This window comes from Anticarsia gemmatalis, chromosome 6 (assembly GCF_050436995.1).
Source record: "Anticarsia gemmatalis isolate Benzon Research Colony breed Stoneville strain chromosome 6, ilAntGemm2 primary, whole genome shotgun sequence".
In the NCBI taxonomy this organism is placed as follows: domain Eukaryota; kingdom Metazoa; phylum Arthropoda; class Insecta; order Lepidoptera; family Erebidae; genus Anticarsia; species Anticarsia gemmatalis.
Window position 1 is genome coordinate 8,287,671 of NC_134750.1, and position 21,917 is coordinate 8,309,587.

The following is a 21,917-nucleotide window of genomic DNA, read 5'->3' on the forward strand; positions in this document are numbered from 1 at the left end:
TACTTTTTATGTACGGCACTACATTACTTTTTATGATATTGTTATTATCTGTACATTAGCATACTTAGATACTTAATAGTACCTACACATGAAATATACGTATGACCCACAGTTATTACTTCCTAGTCTAGCTGTTTGTGTATCCGTTTTATATATACTATTACTTACTTAATTACATAGACAATACATAAATGGTACTTAAGTGAAACAACATGTACTTAAATAAAAGCCGAGGATAAAATGTTGTAGTACGTCATTAAATAAAACTCATTTTATTTGCCGTTTTAAGTTCCGTAGCTTGTTCATTAAGCTTGCATAAAAAGTTTAAAGCTAATGAAAGCAGCTTTAGAACGATGACGTTAAGACAAAAGTAGTATAAAAACCTTTATTGTGTTCTGCTATAGCGCTTAAGAACAGTGAAATGTGTAATGATGTGATATGGTTATTTATGAATGGTATGCGGCTAGACAGACGTATGAGTGACGCGTTGTGGTTGCGGCCGCCGCCGGCGCCGGGCCGCATCGCCCGCACCCGTCTGTGGCCTGGCCACTCTGTGCAGTCCGTGCACTACGCCATCAACCGACACCAGAGCTCGTACGTCATATGTGGCTGTAATGATTACATACACGTCTCATTCTACATTTAGATAAAATAAATCTTTAATACACAGAAAGTACTTATAATAATTTAAATAAAATTTATTACTTTCCCTACAAAGTACGCTAGCTACTTTGTCTCGGTACTGGAATAAATATAATAAAATTCTATGTTAAAATGGTAAGTTAGATCGGAGCTAGGCTACATGTTGTCAGCACTACCTATTGGATAACATTTGTAACACATTTCACATGTTGCTTGGTAAGTGAATAATAAAAGGAATGAACAGCAAGCGAAGCAAGAGATGCTTTGTTCAGGGAGACGATAAAATTTACATGGGACGACGGGACGCGCTGCCCGACTCATAAAACTTGGTCCGATTTCTCTTGTGGACCTAAAGTAGGTACAGTCGGGATACATATTTACTGCTGTTATTTTATTTATAGTCGTAATACGTAAATTTCAACATGGAAGTACGGAGCCACCGGGATTTTGTTATAAAACTTTTGATAGAAAAACATACACGATCACTTGTAAAGTATTGCCTTCTTAAGGACGAATTTCTTCTTCTTGAGATAAATGGATTGTGTTTCTATTATTATATTCTAACAATAGAACAACGTGATAAAGGAAAGGAAATAAAGATTTGATAGGATCTCTCCTGTTTTGTTCAATCGCTATCAAAATAGATGTTCCCTCGCAATGCTATCAGCAGTTATTTATACAGTAGAAAAAATAACTTAACAGATTGTAGAACGAACTTATAGTTTGTGTTGCTACTTTACTCTTGTAAAATATTATTTTAAACGTCGATATAAGAAGGTATTAAGTATTAGAAGACTTCTTTTGTTCTTTGGCAAATGAAAAATAATATAATGTTACTCGAAAGTAGATAAGATCAAACCATAGTTCAATCTATCAGATTGTGTGATACAGCAAGCATTAATGATTAACACCTTAATCTAAACATTATGATTCCAAAAGAAGAAAATAGTATTCTATTTTCTTCTTTTGGAATCATAATCATAACAAATTTAACCCATTAACGCCCCACTGCTGAACAAGGGTCTTCGTCCCGGAATGAAGGAAGAGTAAAAAGAATAAAATTAAAAGACAATTAACTTAAAAAATATTTTACTAAACGTACCATATGAGTAAACCGAGGTATTAAATAGTAACCCCTAAACACAGAATTTGAATTAGTTTGTTGATGAAGCAAAAAATGGTATGCGATTGTTAACTCGACACAATTCCGTCCTGCCTAATTGACATTTCCCAGGTGACTGCATTAACTATCCCGGAATATGTTTGCATTTAAACCAGTTACTAACGTAGACTACCTTGGGCTATTTATAGCTTTGGGTTGTATGGTAGGTAATATAGATAATGTAGTTGCTCCTCTCCTCATACAGTAGATAATAATTGAAAAGCGATCACAATTGATTTTTTTACAAATATATTTCCGTCAAATACATCATTTTAAGTTTTATACATGCTTTATTGTACAAAGGTATATTTTAAATATAATATTTGATTTATTATATTATAATTACGAAATTAAATTCAAACTACTTTTAGCAATTGGTATTATACTTAATAACATACCTACAGGTGATATATAATGTGATGTTACTATTGGATTCCCAGTACTGTATACCGCAGAAAACATAATACATTCCTTTTGTGGAAAGTAAATTGAGAGAATTGTAGTTTAGGCAGTGCGAGGATAAAAGAAAAAGGTTACAGTAAGGGTCCTCCTCTGAGAACAATTTTTCAAACTAGGTTGGCTTCTTGGTTTACTCACATCAGTGATTTAAAGCGAAGACAATATGCTTTGAATAACTCAACGTGAATCTTTAAAACTTTGCGGAACTGGCTTTTGTTTACGTCTTGTTTTTTCTTAAAAAAATACTGCGTACCTTTGCGTTGGGATCGTTGTGTTATATTTTTTACAGATAACCGTAAAACATATACATACTGATACGTTATATTCCATCTATAAAATCTATCAAGTCAAAAATATAATACGTTAAAGCTATAATAGTGTTATTTGTACAGTGTATTTTATTTCCAATATGCCATCAAATACTGTATTTTACGGCCGAGTATTGGGATTTAAAAGCAATCAGTTGCGAAGAGCAGATAACGAATCAAGGCGTAGATTCGATGATTAGTTCCCGTGGAAGCTGATCCGCACAAGGGGATCAGCACAGGCTATAAAAGTAAATTGAATTGTTCTCTGGGCTGTTGTTTCTTGCTGCAGAAGCCAATGCCCGCTAGCAGCTACGTTACGTTTTTAACTTTATGATTTTACAGCAAACTGCCGCCTTACGGTCTCTTGTATGACTCTAAAAATAAAAACGTCTGTGAAAGAAAACGGAAACTGAATAAGTTTCCTTTTATACTTATCTACTTGATTAAGTTAGAAAAAAGCTTTTGAAATTCTTAAAATAACCTTTTCTTCTTTGCCTCGTTTCCATTCCCTTTACGACTTTTGCGTAACAAAGAAGTTTAGATACGTACATATGGAAATTGTCATTCTAATCTGAATGTGAATTCGGTATCAGTAATGTTATTCAAAACTCCGATCAATATCAGTTCTTTGGTTCCAATATTGCTATTAGGGTGGCTACAATAAAACTTGGACAATTAAATGTAAGTCAACGTCGTCGGAAGCGGCGAGATAAGACCTAGTGGCGCCCCTCAGCGTGGTGCTCGGGCTATTAACAGGGTGGCCCTACACCCCGAGTTTCTTGAACTGTCTCCGAATGTGATTAGAAGAGCCTATTAAATTCAAACGTTTGGTGATTTTCCGCTCAGCGTGCTTAATGTGGAAATCCTCGAGATCCCACAAGAATTATGGTTGACTTTATCTCCCCTGTATAAACCCTTATAAATACTATAAAAACAATAAATGACAATACAAAGCCTAAAAGAAAATCCGCCAAGGAAATATTTTGGAACTTTGTGTTTCTCTAGTAAGAAGTACAATTTGTATTCTGGCAGGTATTTTACCTGCAGAAAATGTATACAAAAGATGAACAGGCGTGGTCACCTCAGCTATAATTGGCTCAAGTTTTGCTAGGCCAGAACGACGGCTGTGGGACTGCGGCCAACTTTTACTTGTTCCTCTATAATTACTTTTACTATTAGCTATTAAAAAAACGAGAAACATAAAAGTTTTGATTATTTTCCAGTATTAACTGTATAAATGTGTTAGGTTAGGTAATTTAACTTACCTGACCAGCCATTAAGTTAATTATGTACTTTTCTTAAGTGTGGGATTCCTCAACATTTTTATAATCACCAATATAGTTAAGCCCATCAACAAGATTGTGGGGGAAAGATTGATGATTCTCATGTCTCCATTTTATTTCCCCGCGGATAATCTCGTTGTCTCCGGCTTAAGGACATGTGAGCCGGAAATACGACAGCAATTTTCCTCCAACTATAGAAAAATGAGGAGCGTTTAGCGTCGTGCATGGGTACCCACCCGTGAGTACAGGGTTCACCATCGCGCTTGGGAGATACCGAACCAACGAACCGTCCTCATATAATATATCCTTTTTGCGGATCAACTCGTGACGCTACACTTTGTCACAGGAACTCATTTTGCCTATGTATATTAAATATCAAACAGCATTTTTAATATTTCATTTATTTAAAAGTACCTACCTACCTTACATAGAAACGAAATGTGACAAAAGATCCCCATCCGTCAAACGTAAAAATGTAAGTAATCATTCTTTCACAGAGGCTACATACCGCACAGTGTTTTTGGTCGTTTGAGTGATGTGAGCCTGTGATGAATGTCTTGATTACATTCCTGTGACTCAAGAGTGCGGCTGACGGATGACCACTTCGTTTATTGCCCGCTCCAAGTAGCGGCTATAAATAAAACTGTACCATTGTTGGCCAAACATCTTATCACTCGTTGCGGTCCTTGAATTCTCCCATACAATACAAATTCAATGCATTTCGGTATTAAATGTGAATGCAGACCATTCTGAAGCGGGATTATGTAGATATATGTGACTAATACTTTTAGTTGTGTTGTATATAGCAACAAGGCCAAAAAAATATCTTTGTGCCCTCATGCTACTCGCGGGCACATATCTCATTCTTGGGAAGGTATATGAATAAATATTTAGTAGAAAAGTGGGTTGCTTTTAGGACGTAGAGTGAGTGAAGACGCCACCGGAACATTTCCCGTAAAATGACACCTGAATGGAAGCCGTAAGGAATAAAAGTGTAGCAAGAACCATGCTCTCACAATTTAGAATATGAAGCTTATGCGGCAACTACCGGAAGAGCGCGAAGGTTCGCTCCCGCTTTACCAAGAGATTAGAAAGAGGCATAGCGTGGAGTCGATTGTTGTGGTGTTGATTACAAAGCAATTATAGTAAGCAGCAATTAAAATTTAACAAGTTTTATACTACGCCTCTGCTTTCCCGGCCGGTCAACTACGACCCACGACTACTTATAGGGATGATTTGCTTACCCAGCGGAGGATTGTTGCTATATATTCAAACTGAAACACACGACTTTAAATTGACGAGTAGGAAGTAGATTTATTAATATTGTTTCCAAATGTCATAATTTTACGCTCACTATAGGTATGCGCATCTTATTTAATAAGTATTTGATTTATGTACCTTGTTACTTAAAAAAAAATGTATTTTATCAAACTAAAAGTATTATAATCCAGTAAATCTTTCAGTATAAGCAGAATCTGGTATTCTTAGCTTTATTTCAGCTTTAATCTTTGAATTTGTTTTCATAAATTCAAATGGCATTTCTATACAAGATTCATTCCTTATTTACAGCAGATGTTTAAACTAAACAACTTCAATAAATAATGAATGATACGTAGCACCGCTAAGGGAACAGTTTCATTATGCCACGTTCATTGTGCTCACGATCCCCAAAGAATACGGAATCTTCCGTCTCGCAGCGGTGGGTAAACCCTTTTATATTTTTCGCAAAAAGTTCTGCGACTGCAAAAAGTATCATAAAAGAGAGAGAAACGGTAACAAAATGAATTTTCTGTTTTACCAAGTTGACGATTGAATGGCTTATTACGTTATACCTAATTATAATAATTTTCGCTTATAATATGCTCTCTCCGTTCAATGAATTGAGCTTAAAGCTGCGTCCCTACTGGCCGTTAAGTTAAGTAACCCGTCAGACATAATTTATAACTGTCAGTTTAAATAACAAACACTTTTTAATTTTAGGTGAACGTCTAACCTGAGAATACTTTGTATTCAGGAAATTAACTTGAAACCAAATATCAATTAAAAGGATCAAAGACTGTTGATACAGCGGCGAAAGGGTCGAAATATTTACACGGGACGGTTGAAATAAAATTTCTCAAAACAGATAAAAAGGATCTGAATCAGATGTATAACCATCTCTAAACACAACCCTAATTAGCTAGGTAAGTGTGTTTGACGAAATAGATAGGCTTCGATTATTTGAAACGTTAATATAAATTGATTGCCGCTGGTTTGAGACTAACAGTTACGTATTTATAAATACTTATTTAACTGTGTATCAGGATAGTTATTACTTGCTAAGCTTATTTACCTTTGAAACTATTTTTTGACAAAGTGATCACTTTACATAAACACCCAGAAATGTTAAAAATAACGGAGTATGTCCACTATTGTTCACATACAAGGATACAAGTCACTCATATATTAGCCGAGAATTCTAATTAAAAATTACCAATTACAGTCTGTTAGCCAAGCCTCCCAAAGTAATCTAGGGTTAACATTTCTTAGTTCTTAATTGTCGACGAAAATTGTAGATGGGCATTGCAATTTTAAATTAATGCTTACTAATTATTATGTGTTAAACTAGACCCGCAGAAATTTTAAAATTCCTAAACTTAATTGTGTGCGACTTGCCTTCTCATGTCACGTATTACATAATTGTACATGAATACTAACACTGTCACAGGTGAAAAAGGTAAAACAAAATCCAGGGCTAACGTCGTCGCTCGTATTGTCTTGAAAGCTTAAAATGTAGCTCACGTATCTAACGGAATATCAAAAAGATTTGCACGCCTACATAAACTACAAGAGGTATTTTTTTGCTTTCCTTCGAATTGTTTTTTTTTTAAACTTGTATCTAAGTACTAACCTTTTCAATAGACACGCTTTATTTATACCTAGCTATTTGTTTAGGTTTGAATCGTTTTCTTGGTATCTCTTTAAGCCTTTATTATTCGCTTAAAAATATTTTACGAATGTGGTTATCATCCTTCAACAATTAAGAAAGAAAGCTTGTATTTGAACCTTTGTAGTAGATACCAGCCTGTTTGAGTACGGTAGTACCTAGTTATATGTATATTGCTACTCTAATTTATACATCATATTTATTTTGGAACATGGACTAGATTTAAACAACTTGTGTAAAACAAAGTGATTTGCTTATGATTAAATATGTATGGATCTAAGTTTCATTGAAACTATCTTTTTAGATAGTTGTTACATTATTATTTGTAAATGGAGGATTACGAAGACTTAGATACGTATTGGTCCCTTCCAGGAAGGAGCAGTAAAGACGAGTAACTTACCTACCTACATAATAAAATATGTATTATACATAATATATTTTAAATAACAAACATTGAATACTTCAATTATTATTCATCGAAGTGATATGTCTATAAAATGAAGTGATTTAAAGGATTTATTTGTCGGTAATCTGTACCTTCCAAGTTTTACGTTGACCCGGGTACGCAAATCCATTCGGTGTAAAGCCCATTATCCCTGGCCGAGAGCCAACACGCCGACAATGCTCAGGCTACGTTCTGGCACAACACCAATAGCCTGGATTATCTCGTCCCACTAGCAATAGCTAGAACGCAAAATACAAGATTTACTACGGTTCCGTATTTAGTGCGTTTATATTAGCTTTTTGTGTTTACTGCTGAACTAAACAACATGCTGCTATTATTGTTGTTTTCCCGGACTATTTATTATTTGCTAGAACAAAATACGGTCCCTACGCAGTATTTGAGAATTAAAATGCCTAATTAATTACTAAAAGCTTAAAAATTATACTTTTTATGCACGCCGATTAAGGACCACCTACGTAACATAATGTCCGACGATATCATATCTCGATGCCTGGTTACACACTAACACGTTCTTTATTGACTATATTTTGATATACCTTTGTAAATATTTTTTCAATTCTAAATAAAAAAGTAGATATTATTTAGCCAATTAAAGTTCTAGTACAAAGCCTAGTATCAAAATAAATAATAAAATTACAAACGAAATAAAAGATCCGCTTTCGATAGGGTGAAGTAGAATACAGTTTCTTGAAACCTGTCGTAAGTGAGTGCGGATGCGGATCCCTGTCAATCTAAAGACCTCCTTCTTTAAGTATGTACATAGATAACAAAGATACATTCATCCATTTAGTTACAATGTAAGTACATCATAAAGGTATTCGGAACTGATTATAATAACTTCAGGCATAATTTACCAACATATGTAAGTATTGTTTGTGTAACCATGGTGTTCTTGTTTCAAACATCGTAATCGAACACCTAATATAAATATGTATGTAATATAACATTACGATGTTTCTTACTTAACTCAGAGAACCGAAATAGCAAAATACTTAAAAGTAACTAGGTAGGTAAGTAGGTTGATACCTACTTTGTTTGGGTGACATAAAAAAGTAAGCACTTTTTTACGTCACCCCAACTAACTTACTCTAACAACCAAACTTGTCTTCTTAACTTTACCTACTGTATTAATAGGAACTACCTACTAGGATCTTTTTATAAACGAAATGTTTTATCTTCATGCTTCATCTATTTACTTGTGTTTTTACTCTTTTATTTTTGCTGGAAGCTAACCGATAGCGATCGTAAGCATTCCTTCATTTAAACCAAAGAAAATACTGCAGTAGTAACAAAAGTTTATGTCTGCTCTATGTTTGTGTTTCTCTGTAGACATCGTATGCCAACAGTTCAATGTACCTAATGTATCATACAACAAGCACCTACTCATCTAAGAAGGATCTTAAGTACCTACCTACTTAGATCCTTTAGTACAAATCCGCGTAGCTTAACCGTCCGTGTAGCTTATAGGTAGTTAGGTACCTAATTATAACTTTCGACTAAATAAAAACTATCAGCACATATCTTACTAGGCATACTGAATCTAATAATTACTTAATGTACCTGCTTATGTAAATACTTACATTTACTGATTTAAAAAATAACTGTTTAATTAATTATGAAGAAATTGCTTCTAGAAACTAAAGCCAAAATTTTATTTATAAGTGAATACCTGAGAGCTAATGTCTATATTGTCTATTTACCTATGCGGCTAAAGGAAATATAAAGTCGTTTTCTTTATTAGCCGTTCCCGCTACTAAATTTACCTACTTATGAGGTCCTATACTTAGAGTCCAACTCTATCATAATTAATAAAGGTTGTAACATTTCCTCATATTTTCATAATTCATAAAATTAAATGTTGAAGCTATTTTATTTTCTAAAGATAAAACTAAACGCAATGTCGGTCAGCTGTCAAGTGTCAAGATCGTGTTCGCGGGTTTTTTGATGTCAATCTTAAAATATGTCAAAAAAGTTATGTTAATAAAATTAACTCAAACAAATGTTTTAAACGTATTTAAGTTCTAATTAATGGTGACAAATAACGAAATGACTTCAGTTAGTAGTGTTTAGTGACCGTGTTTTTATAGATTCACCAACATGTCTTCACTTTTATCAGCTGAACTTTCCGCTACATGCAATGCCTTAGGGACATTTGACAAAAGAACTGGAAAGTATTTAATTGATGACTACACTCTTAACACAGTCAAGGATTTGATCAGGTATCTGCGTCGTGATGGAGAAGACCACGAGATCCGTCGACACTTTGGTCAAACAAAAGTGTTACAAACCGATCTTTTGCCGATGTTGATAGACCACTGGGAGAACGCTGAACTATTTGACGTAACACTTCGGTAAATAAACGTGTAATGTTATATTGCTCTAACAATAAATTACATCAACTTCCATTATATGCTATTAATATTTATAATTTAATATTATCACTAACTTTGTTCTAGGCTGCTTGTTAACCTAACAAACCCAGCGCTCCTATTATATAGAGAGGAAATTCCAGTTGAGAGAACAGCTAGGCACAACTATTTGCAAATTTTACTACATTTACAAGCATACAAAGAAGAAGCATTCACCAAAGTTGAAACGTGGACTCTTTTTGCCAAAAAACTGGCAAAGATTTTAGAAATCGTAAGTATTAAAGGAACTAAAAATAGATTGACAACTGTGGACCATCACAGACTAACTTGACTTTCAAACAGAGAAGTACAACAATTTTGTCGCACCCCAGATCAAAAAAAAAAGGTATAATAGACATAATTATTCTCTACTGCCACAATACTCAAATAATCTCTCACTCGTTAAAAGGGGTAATGTTTGAAACCTCAACATAATTATAGATAGTGCAACAACAGTCACATTGATTTATTTTGTTCTCTAGGACTGGTCAGAAAGGGATGAAGACACAGGCTTGATTATAGAGAGAATTTTAATTCTTATCAGAAATGTACTTCATGTTCCTGCAGACTTGGATAAGGAAAGACGTCCAGAGAATGACGCAAGTGTACATGATCAGGTATGATATACAACATATATAATGATAAACTTAACCCAGGTACATAATCTAATATATACTTACAATGTTATATTTAAACTAGCTGGATGACATACCTTCCTTTTTTGCAAAATACTTTATGAACTAATGAATGTGCAATGGTCCCATTGCATTAAGTTCACAGTTATATTTTAAGCAATCTATCATATTCATCTATTATATTATATATATCAATCTATTATATAATTATATTTTTTCAGGTACTCTGGGCTCTGAACCAGTCTGGTATTTTAGACATAATACTATACATGTCCTCAGAGAATGAGAAACAGTACTTTATGCACATTCTTGAGATCATATCTCACTTATTGAGGGAACAGAATCCAAGCAGTCTGGCTGATGCTGCGTTACAAAGAAGTGTTGATGAAAAACTCAGAGACGACCAGGAACTTCTGTCAATCAGAATGACAGAAAATAAGCAAAGAATTAACAAAATTAAACAATACACTGGAACTAGGTAAGATTTTTAAAGATTGTAACAAATCGGCTAATTGCTGGTCTGACTCGCACATGAAGATTTCTGTACAGTGTGTCTATAAAACTGGTTAAGAATCATGTTTTCTTGCAGGGGAGCAAAATTATTTGTTTATTAATTATATTGCTAACTTTTAACCAAGTCCGATGATTTTTTAAATTGTAATCTAATCAAGCATTATATATTTTATTCTAAAATTATTTTAGGCACTCTCGTTTTGGAGGCACATATGTTGTGCAAAACATGAAGTCAATATCAGACAATGAGATCATCTGTTTGAAGCCACTGAACAAAATATCTAATTTAGACTTCAATGGTAGTAAAAAATCTAAATTAGTTAAGCCCAAAAATCTAAGACCTGTCGAGAGTGGTATTTTGGAAAGGCGATCAGCTTTTGCAATCCGGTAAGCAAATCCTTCGAATTATACATCCCAATAACTAATGGCCAGTCTCACTTTTTCTGTATAAGTATTGGTTTACTTATCCAGTGGAATATGATGAGGTCTTTTTTTCATTTTCGGTCACCTTATCTATTGGATAAGTTACTTGATACTTACCCATGAAATGCTGTTAAATGGGCCATAGTGAAGATAACCATTTCAAATTTTTGTTTATTTGCAGATTATTTTTAAAAGAATTTTGTATAGAATTTTTAAACAGCTCCTACAATCCGCTCATGCATTATGTGAAAGATGTTTTAGTCAGAGCAAAAGCTCAGCAAAATGACGAATCGTATTATTTATGGGCAGTGAAATTTTTTATGGAGTTCAATAGAGGACATAATTTCCAAGTTGGCCTTGTAAGGTATGTTGATGCACCTACTGATGTTTTTTTTTTCTGTAGTAAATAGGTACTTTCCAATATATTGAGGCTTGATACATGTTTTTATAAACTGATAGCTTTTAAAAACGCAATGTATCGCAAAAATAGCGATAGTTTCGCTTGATATACGCATAGTTTAATCTGCTACGCATGTGTTCTGTGGTTCAGATGTGTCAATAAAATTTTACTCAGTCATGGGATGGTTGAAGTCACACAATGTACGGTAATTATGTAAGTTCAAACTTTATTCGTGAACATTTCAGTGAAACAATGTCAGTTCCAATGTTCCATTACGTGCAACAACAAATGGAGAAGTATTACGATATGATCAAAGTTGAAAAGAAGAAATATACATCGTGGGTTCGCCGGCTACATTTAGCTCTAAGAGCTTACAAAGAGTTGTTGAATACTCTTCTTGCTATGGATAAGAGTACGGATCCCACTGTCAAAGAATCTGCAAAAGTTCTAAAGAGCAACATTTTCTACGTGTTAGAATACCGAGAGTTTATTCTCTCCACATTCTTGAATTATGATGAAAATAAAATGCCAAGGTTAGTACCTACCCTTTACCATCTCACTTCAGAATGTTATTCTAGGACTTTTATTACGAATTGTAACTAACTTTTTATTTTTAGGTCTTATTTAGTGGACCTAGTCGAGACCGTGCACTTGTTTCTTAAAATGTTGGAACATTACTGTAAGAAAACTGGACTGGTGGTACAAAAAAAAGTTCGTAAAAAGGCCAAATCAAAGCCTAAAAGTGAGTTTCCCATTTTCGTTTAATCATTTTCACTCTGTCAATTCTATTATCTTTCGGATTATGAAAACACGCACACAGAGCTCGGCGCGGAAATACGCAAATTTAGCAAACGCACAAAGCTAACGTAACGTGTGTACCTAATGCAGCGAACACAACGATAGGTGCGGCCATACATCACGCTAAACGCAACCGCCCGCATTACGAGCCTACATATTCAAACGTCTCACCGTTTACTTCGACGACTGCTAATATTCACTCTCTATATTTATTTAGGGTCAACGAGACGACGCTATATAAAGACGGTCACTCTTTCATAAACATACTTCGACCCGGTCGCCCTCGAAACGCGCGAACCGACCGCGTTTTATTTTAAAAAGGTTAGATTTAGGCGAGATAATTTATGAGCAGAAGTGATAAAGGAAAGAGAGCTAATTAATATTGTGATACAGAACAAAAGGCGAGTGCACAAAAGGCTAAGGGCGCGGACACGGCGGGCCCCGCATGGGAGGAGGTGCGGGCGCAGCTGGCGGCCGTGCTGCGCGCCGGGCCCGAGCCGCGCGCCGCGCCCTTCGACGCCGCCTCCCACGTGCCCATAGACCAACAGAAGTACGACTTTACAGCTTTACTTTTCACTCTTTGCTGTTGTTTTTCATTAACTCCTTTGCTTTTCTATATAATTATTATGCTTTTCAGTAACTTCAGACGAGATGAATATATTTATATGGCTTTACAACTATTGTAATTAAGCTTGAGTTAACTTAAATGTCAGTTATAGTTTGCTGTTTTTCGTGAAACTTCACTCACTTAACTCTTTATTTTATAGGGAAGACTGTATGAAGAAAGTCCAAAAGTTATTGAAGGACTACAAATTTGAAGATGCCGTTGGAATGTTTCGAGCTGCAAGGTTTGTCCTTTAACGTTTATTCATATGAGTACTTAATCATAAAAAAAACTATATTTTTAAATTATTCTTTGTATTGTTATATACTAGGGAGGTGTGGCCCGAGGAAGGAATATTCGGTACAAATGGAATAACTGAAGACGAGGAACTCACTATGCTTGAAACTGTATACAACGCAGATTTAGGAGTCGAGGCGACTGGTTAGTTGTGTTATTTGTTATATCAGATATATTGTGTTTCGCACGTACGTTTACTAATGGAAACTATTGTCTCGTAGAGAACATAGACGATGTGGAGGAAACGCAAGAGAATTCAGAATACGAAGATGATGGTGAGTGGGCTTTTTTATGTAACATATTATATATATCAGCCTAGCCTTTCTTCCAAGCTATGTTGGAGTCGGCTTCCAGTCTCACCGGATGCAGCTGAATATCAGTGTTTTACATGGAACGACTGCCTATCTGACCTCCGCAACCCAGTTACCTGGGATAACACGATACCCTTCGGTAAGACTGGTTGTCAGACTCAAGCTTCTGACTACTGTTAACGACTGTCAAAGATCATCGAAAATGACAACAGGGACCCACAATTTAACGTGCCTTCCGAAACACGGACGAACTCGATATGAATAAGATGGTCACCCATCCACAAATCAACCTCGGCAAGCATGGCTTAACCTCAGAGATCGATCCGCGCGGCTGTTGTTAACTAAGCCACGAGCTCCTCCTTTATGTCACATCTATAATATTATAAAGCTAAAGAGTTTGTTTGTGTGAACGCGCTAATCTCAGGAACTACTGGACCGATTTTAAAAATTCTTTCAGAGTTAGATGGGCCATTTATCGAGGAAGGCTATATATCGTCACGCTACGACAAATAGGAGCAGAGTACCAGTAAAAAATATTACAAAAACGGGGAAAATGTTGACCCATTCTCTCTTATTACGCACGAATAGGAGATATTCCACTCTTAATGTTCCTTTTTCTTCTAGAAGAAGAAGACGAGGAAGAAAGAAGACAGATGGCTATAGTCGAAACAGACTTTGATTTTCAAGACTTCGTGATAAGGTACTGCGAATTAATATAACAAAGTAACAATATTTTATTACTGTAGGTGTTTGAATACGAAATAACTCAAAAATAAAATCTCTCACCGCAAGGCCTTTTGAAAACATTAATTCACTGGCATTAAATACACTCTGGACCCGACATAATCCACAGATTACACACATTATATTTGTGATCGAGAATCGATAACGTGCCGCATTTATTAAAAGACTGAGATTTGCCATCCGCCCTCCAGAATATAAAGTTAAGATGTTTTTTATCTTATAGAATATCACAACCTGTATTTTCTCGTGGTTATTAATGAAGAAAATTGCATTGTAGGTTTTGTAGCCCAAAAGTAGTGAGTGCGTGCGTGACTCTACTGGAAAGATACGATAAAAATCTGCCTTACACGAATCACTGCATCGCTAAAATGTTGCACAGAATAGCATGGGATTGTAAGCGACCCTCTATGATGTTTCAAGCCTCCTTATTCCTCATATTTCAAAAGATACTCGACGACCGAATGCCTCAATTCAAGGTAAGTGATCGTTATCTATGTGTGCCTTTCAAAAGGTCGTGGACGGAAATATCTTCTGCGGCTTTTATATTACGAATTAAATCGCCAATTTATATACGAGAGATACGTATGTTAAACTATATGTATTAAACATTACACATGTAAATCTAAGGTTAACATAATAAAATCATGGGAACAATGTATGCGCACCCCCGCAACTCGTAAAGGTCAACAAAGGGATAGACAAATGTGACGCTCGCAACCGATAAACTGTAAACTGTCATCTATTTTTGTATATCACCTGATAAGATAAGATAAGATAAGATAAGATAATATTTTATTTTGCAAATATGGGTACAAAATATGTTACAGGTGTTAGGTACTTAAATTTAACATTGTTCAGCCATATTTAACCTAGAGGTATGCAAAAATTATACAAACATAAAACATTTACAGAAATTCAAAACAATAAGTAAAAATCTAGAAACAAAAACAAAAACAGTAATAAAAATGTTGTTAGGCTTAATAATTAAGGACGTTAAACAAATTTCGTTTCTGCTTTCTGGCACCTACTTTGTCCTTATCTGTTGTACTACTGCATAACCAGAGTGCTTGGGCTCTTGATCCACCTTTAAGATACCTACTTCTCAAGGCTCTACAAAAAATTATGATGATTTTATTCATTTTCGTACTTTAATATCCACTAAGCCTTACAGTATAGTAACACATACTAGCTGGCAAGTTATGTAAAATAGTGCAATTTTCTGTTCGATAAGTTGAACTGGGTGTTATAGCGCGATATTTTTCCCATATTACGACACACGTGTGACCAAATTTAAGCTTTTTTCTCCGGCGTGCATACGACGTGTGGAGGGTAGAGCAGGGGACAGATTTTATCGCCGAGCACGTTTAGGGGTGTCGTAGGTACCCTCCAAATGTATCGAGAATCTAAATTAACCTGGCGCAGAATTTGATTTCTATCAGTAACTGCCTAATAAAATGTTTGTCTCCACGTTACTCAAGCATCATTTACATTTTTCTAAATTGAAATGTAAATAAAACTGACAAAGAATCTTAAGTGGCGTACATTTAAGAGAGAAAAGGGAAAAATATTGCGGCATTACGTCAACAATTCTAAAATTGTACCGTCGTTGGTATCATCCAAAAATACTTTCCATATTTCACCTGAGCTATCATAAATATACCCTTTTTGGAGAGCCATAAAATGACAAAATTATAAAACTCGTCCGTTATTGTAATTCCTTTGCTGTCTTCCAAAGTAATTAAAATGTTGTGATAATGATTAACAGGAATTGGAAAAGTTCGCTATATTTGTTTTGAGGAAGTTTACGGAAGTGGCGGCCAAAAATCCCAAAGTATTTATTGAGCTCCTGTTTTGGACAAACATGAAGGATTCGGCCGATATTGAACATGGATATGATTTATATACTGACAATAGGTAAGTGTTTACCGAACATTGTGAAACTTTGTAATATGTAGAGCATGTAGGTGTAATTTTATCTCGGATACAAAACATGGAGTCTGCAAGGTGAATAGGACCTCTCGTAACAAGATTTTCACATTTACTATCATCAATCTTTGTCCAACGTTTGTAAACCTTTGAGCCTTCTAATTGGACATGATAATGTTGATAAAGGTCGCGTCTGTAAACTATGATTGATTACAGCGAGGTCAAATTTATATAGTGCCTGAACTACTTTTAAGGTTGTGTCTTAATTGCGCTTAAAATGTAAATGTTGATATTTTTGTGTAGAGACGTTTCAGAATGCAAGGACACCTGTAACTTTGTTTAATGTATTCAGAGATAGTGCCAGCTGAAATGCTAGCCAGCCGGCGGTAACTTTGCTACACTCGTGAATTTTGTTTTTTCATCTTTATTTAAAACTTGTTCTGAACTAGGTCTTGAAAAATGCTGGTTTGGTGTTTTAAGTCCTAATTGAAAAAAAAGAGGTTTCTTTGTATAAATATTTTACTTTTAATCTCGGCATTATTTTGGTAACAGAGACAAGCCTGGCAAAGGAATTTGGAGTGAAGAACAAGAGGAAGAACTACGTAGATTATACATGGAGAATCAAAGCAATCCGGAGACTGACCAAGGTTTGCACTTACTTTTATGGTCTCTTAATCCTGGGATTAACTTTTGTACCAGGCGTTCAATCCAAAAAAATAAAGTCACATAATGTATACACATTCATATAATATCAAAGCATAACCATTACAACTGAAGTTAAATATAAACCTAGCTAAGGTTTAAATATAGTTAGCTTCAGTAAAACGTTGACACACCAAAAATAAACTGAATACGCTTGATCCTGTATAATCTAGGATTTTTGTTGTGGCGTTATAATTTGAATAAAGGTTCGGTATCATTACCTGGCGCCGTAATTACACGAGCGAGCTTAACAAGTGCTTACATATCTGTATGTTTATGTTGTTTCCTCAACACACAACACAACACACTTAAACTAACGAAGCTTGTTTAGGGACCTGTTTGTATACAAAAATAATATTATACACGATTCTTGCTGACGTGTGATGATTACTAAGGGTGAGTGTTAAAGAAACATTAACATAATGTGTGTTAGTTGGTTTGTGGGCCACTCATAAAGGAATACTTCAAAGGAAACGTAATTTGTAATGGAAGTCGACTAATGCGTGTAATAGGACATTTTAATGCTCGTGTACCGCACGTTTCTACATAACCCTACATTTTCGTTTCATACATGTTGCTCAGAGAATCGATTCGTATATTATAAAGAGAATTAATGATAACTACTAAGAGTTACATTATAATCAGGTAGTAAATAACTAAAATGTTAATCGATAAAATTTGCATATATTGTTTGATAAATAAAATGTAATATCCTTAAAGATGTGATCGACTGGATATTGGAGAATCTGATAGACCAGACGCGAACAAGGCGTGGCGTTATAAAGAAATTAAAGGAACTGGGGCTTATATTCCGTGCGCCGACCAAACGCAGCCACAAGGAGCCCAGAGAGAAGGTACCCAAAGAGTTCAGTGAAGAGGAAGATCAACTGCTCAAGCAACTGTGGGAGGAATACAAAGACGTCTCCGGTGAGTAACATGTTTAATGAATCTTGTAAAACCTTATCTAAACTATAGTCACTACTATTTGTGCATCCATTTTTTTGGGACTTTAACAGAAACCACGACATAGAACTTATATGTAGCTCTTTGTGTGAAATATTAAATAAATCCTCTCTTAACCAAGCATTACAATTTATTTTGTAGTTTCATAAGTGTTAAAGTATTTTTATTTTAACTACAAGGAAAATAATGTAAATATCTTTATAAAATGTTTTACTTGCTAGCATTGATGCTTGTAAGTACATTGTCCAACGACATTAGATAATTACATGTAGGTATTGTATAGCGTCGTGTTACAAAAGGAAGAGTTCTTTCAGATCCAATGGGCGTAATAATACCTCGTATGCCTCGGAAGCGTCAAAAGCGAAGCTACGTCGACAGATTACTGGAGTTAGGCCTGATTCGGGACAAAAGGGAATGTCGTAAAAAGAGACAAAAGAAATCTAATGCTAAAAGCACTGGCGGAGATGACGATAAATCGAACAGTAAGTTGCTAAACAACTTCACTTAGCTTTATTCTTAGCGCAGTGACGTACGCTCGCCATCGCGCCACCCGCATGCCTTTACCGCTCCCGCCCAGCCCCCACGTCATTAAACGGATTCACTTTTTTATTTATACTTCCAAAATAGCTGAGCGGGATAAAAATACGTTTTATGAAATAAATGACATGTCGTTACGCCAATTTTACGCGGTCATGTCATTATTGCACTCGTTTCGTCTACGCTGGGTTTAAGTCCTAATGTGATGAGGCGAGCCTGGATCGTTAAACGGCCAGTTACGGACCCGACCTGTGATGAGATTTTCTCACCAAATAAACCTTTTTCGTGTGGCCAAATGTTAAGATTTGAGGTCAAGACATCAGAGCAGGTATTTTTTTATTCTCTTAAAAGATTCTGCCTTACGTGTAATGGGGTGGAATACCGGCGAGCGTCGTAAAAGGCGACTAACATATTGTATCGGTTGAATGCGATGTCATTGTTTATCACCAAGGTACACTTACTAGCAAAAGAGCTAATACAAAAAATGCTTTTATTTTAACTAAACATGATATTTTTAATGTTAAAATATTGGTGCTAATTGTGTATAAGAAAATCATGCCATGGCCTATCACTTTGTAACGTATAGCGTTTATGTTTTATTATTCATATCCGCGTGAGTTACTTTTTCTGTTTTCCTTCACTGCTTCAACTTTGTGTTATATTTAAATCGATTATGTATGGAACAACGCTATACGCTTAACCTCTTCAAGGTTTGTACGGCAGTTAAAACCACTGGATAAAATACTAATTTAATACATCTTTTACGACTTTTGTTCATAAAGTCTGCAGTTTAAAACAACCCATAAACTCGGTGAAATTAATAAAGTAAAATGAGATTCTAATCCGGCTGGCCTCGGTAAGAATAGATCGTCCAATTACTTCGCTTGGCTGTCGTAACATCGAAGGTTTTATAAACCTTTAGTAGTGTGGATCCCAACTATATTTTATAAACTATCATTGAATAAATGGTATCAACCTGATGTCGTTATTGCTTAATTGTCTGTGGATTTACCCTCAATAATGACATTAGCGAATTATAGGTTGAACGGGTTATTTTGTGTTTGGGCGCAGGTGGAATTTGAGTAATAATTTGCTATAATAGATACTTACTATCAATATTATATGTCACTCTGTTAAATTTTACTGTAAAACACTTCGTCCACTTACAATTTCAAGATTATTTCCTTTTTTGGTACATAACTTTTAAATTTTAGGTAGCTCATCTGAATCCGAATCATCGGATCATTCAGACACTGACGACGACACTTCGTCACGTCAACCTCAGCCGGTTAAAAAGAAACCATTGAAAAAGAACAACGATAAACCTAAAGCGAATGAGAAGAAACAAGCTAAGCGCGTCGAGCTTACTGCTAATGAAATCGCTAAGCTCCTGGTTCAAGCTGTCGATAATGGTACGTAACTATGCCTTTATGAATTCTACTAATGTTTATCGTATTTAAAGAAAAACGGATAATTAATTATCATGTACATCATCACGCCTGTAATACCCGAAGGTGTATACAGTACACTCGCATTTTGTGGTTTACTTTTTTAGTCTCATGTAATAGGGGCGAGCCTATCGCCATATTTCGGGCACGTTACCAAACTCCGGGCTACTATTAAGAAGTATTCTAATAATAATTCTAATAATAAATTAAGACTGCAAAGGCAGTAAATTAACATACGTTAGTTAAGTCTTTTCGATAAGTTAGTATGTGTAATTAGCACTAAAGTATATTACCCAGAAGGTAAGCAATCTGCATATTATGCTGCAATATTAATAATGTAAAATGGCTTCTGTTTCCTTTACTATAATTAATAAAGCAAGAAAAGAAAAAAGTATTTTCTAATAAACCCGGAACGGTCTCATTGTTCTGTAGTTCGCTGTTTTAAGTTTCATATTTGTTCGAGTAAAGTCAGTTTATTAGTTCTCCGTTTTCTAATAATTTTACTTGCTACGATATTTGCTCCGCGTGTAGTTGCAGTTTCACATTTAATTTAATGGTTTCATATAAAACGTGTCTCAATACCAGGTTTTACTGAAGCTTTGAAATGGCTCGCCGAGAATTTAGAAGAAGTGGCATTGGACCAAGAGGCGGAAGGATTCGACCCGACCTCAGAAGGTACTCCTATTGTGCCGATATCTGAGGAATCCGTAGAAGCCATGGGCAGTGAACTGTTCAAGAAAGTATTGTTAGGTGTAGGCGTCAACCCTCCCAGCGACGAACAGGTAACATTATTCTTTTATACTCCATAAAACAAGCTATCCTACCAATACATTATGCTAACTATATAATTTACCGTAGTTGTTTCCTTCGAAAAACAAAAACAATTACCAAATAAACGAGACAAACCACTTAATAAATCGTTACAGGAAAAATATTGGCGAATACCGAGCAGCTTACACTTCGAGACAATTAGGAAGCGACGCGAAATAATTATGAAAGCAATTCACAAAGAACTTATTATCGACACTAGCGAAAACGTCGAGAGTGCTCCTCATGCCGACACGTCGCAGAAAGCGGACGATTCGAGTGATGACGATGATTTGTTCGATAATTTAAGGAAAATGCGGGAAAATAACGTAGAAACTGTTATCAACAAAAGTAGCGGTGCGAAACCCAATAATGAAATAACACGTAATCGGAAGCGTACCCGCAGTGATTCCGACCATGAAAATAGCAGGAAGATGCAGAAAATAGACGAGGGCGAAGAAAATAGTGGCGACGATGACGACGACGACATACTGTCGTTTGCTAAGAAAACATTACAACAAGAACACTTACCCGATACTGAAGAGTTCATGAGCAACGTACCTAAAGTTTACAGCGGTAAGAACATTATCAACTTTATACATTGTTATATATTGGAACGATATTGTTTACACAAGTTGAGTGCGTTCCGCATACACGTAAAACAAATAACTGTAACCCATACAAATATAACTCTCGTGTTGGATCAATTATTACTCAGAAATACCGACTTGCTGCAACGTACGTGACATATTTATTTAATTAAATAATATTCTTATTTCTCCACAGATAACAGTGATGTTGAAGATAATGACGACGTAATAGCGCCGGCAAAACGCGACAAAAAGAAACGCAGAATAGTTATTGACGACGATTCCGATTAATATTTCGGAAATAAATTAAGTTTAATATATTGTAAGTTGATCTTCTAAATAAAATTGTTACTTCCGTATAAAACGCAATTTCATTGTTACCTACAAACCACTCAATTTAGAACAAACAAGTATTTCGTATTCGCTCGAAACGAACTTTAAATAAACAGGTCGTTGTACATTTGTTATGTTATTATTTCACATAGGAATTCCAATATCATCCCGCCATCGAATAGCAATATACTCATAGTGAGCTCAGTCGGTATTTTCCTCCCATTGCAAGGGA

At 35.3% G+C, this 21,917-nt stretch overlaps 1 protein-coding gene across 2 annotated transcripts; it reads left to right on the plus strand.

Annotated features, from left to right (window-relative positions):
* Positions 1-9,197: 9,197 nt before the first annotated feature.
* Positions 9,198-21,710, plus strand: timeout (circadian regulator timeout). Of its 2 annotated transcripts, none has more exons than XM_076115619.1 (22): positions 9,198-9,597; positions 9,703-9,886; positions 10,137-10,271; positions 10,511-10,767; positions 10,992-11,189; positions 11,407-11,589; positions 11,871-12,158; positions 12,243-12,367; positions 12,817-12,973; positions 13,191-13,271; positions 13,359-13,468; positions 13,546-13,599; positions 14,260-14,335; positions 14,657-14,855; positions 16,145-16,293; positions 16,858-16,952; positions 17,728-17,934; positions 18,285-18,452; positions 19,722-19,919; positions 20,541-20,737; positions 20,882-21,338; positions 21,549-21,710. In XM_076115619.1, exons 1-22 carry the CDS (start codon positions 9,344-9,346, stop codon positions 21,641-21,643), a joined length of 3,867 nt encoding a protein of 1,288 aa, XP_075971734.1. In that variant the 5' UTR covers positions 9,198-9,343; the 3' UTR covers positions 21,644-21,710. The 2 variants fall into 2 exon arrangements, with proteins under 2 accessions (XP_075971734.1, XP_075971735.1); XM_076115620.1 differs by having other exon boundaries at positions 14,263-14,335.
* The last annotated feature ends 207 nt before the right edge of the window (positions 21,711-21,917 follow it).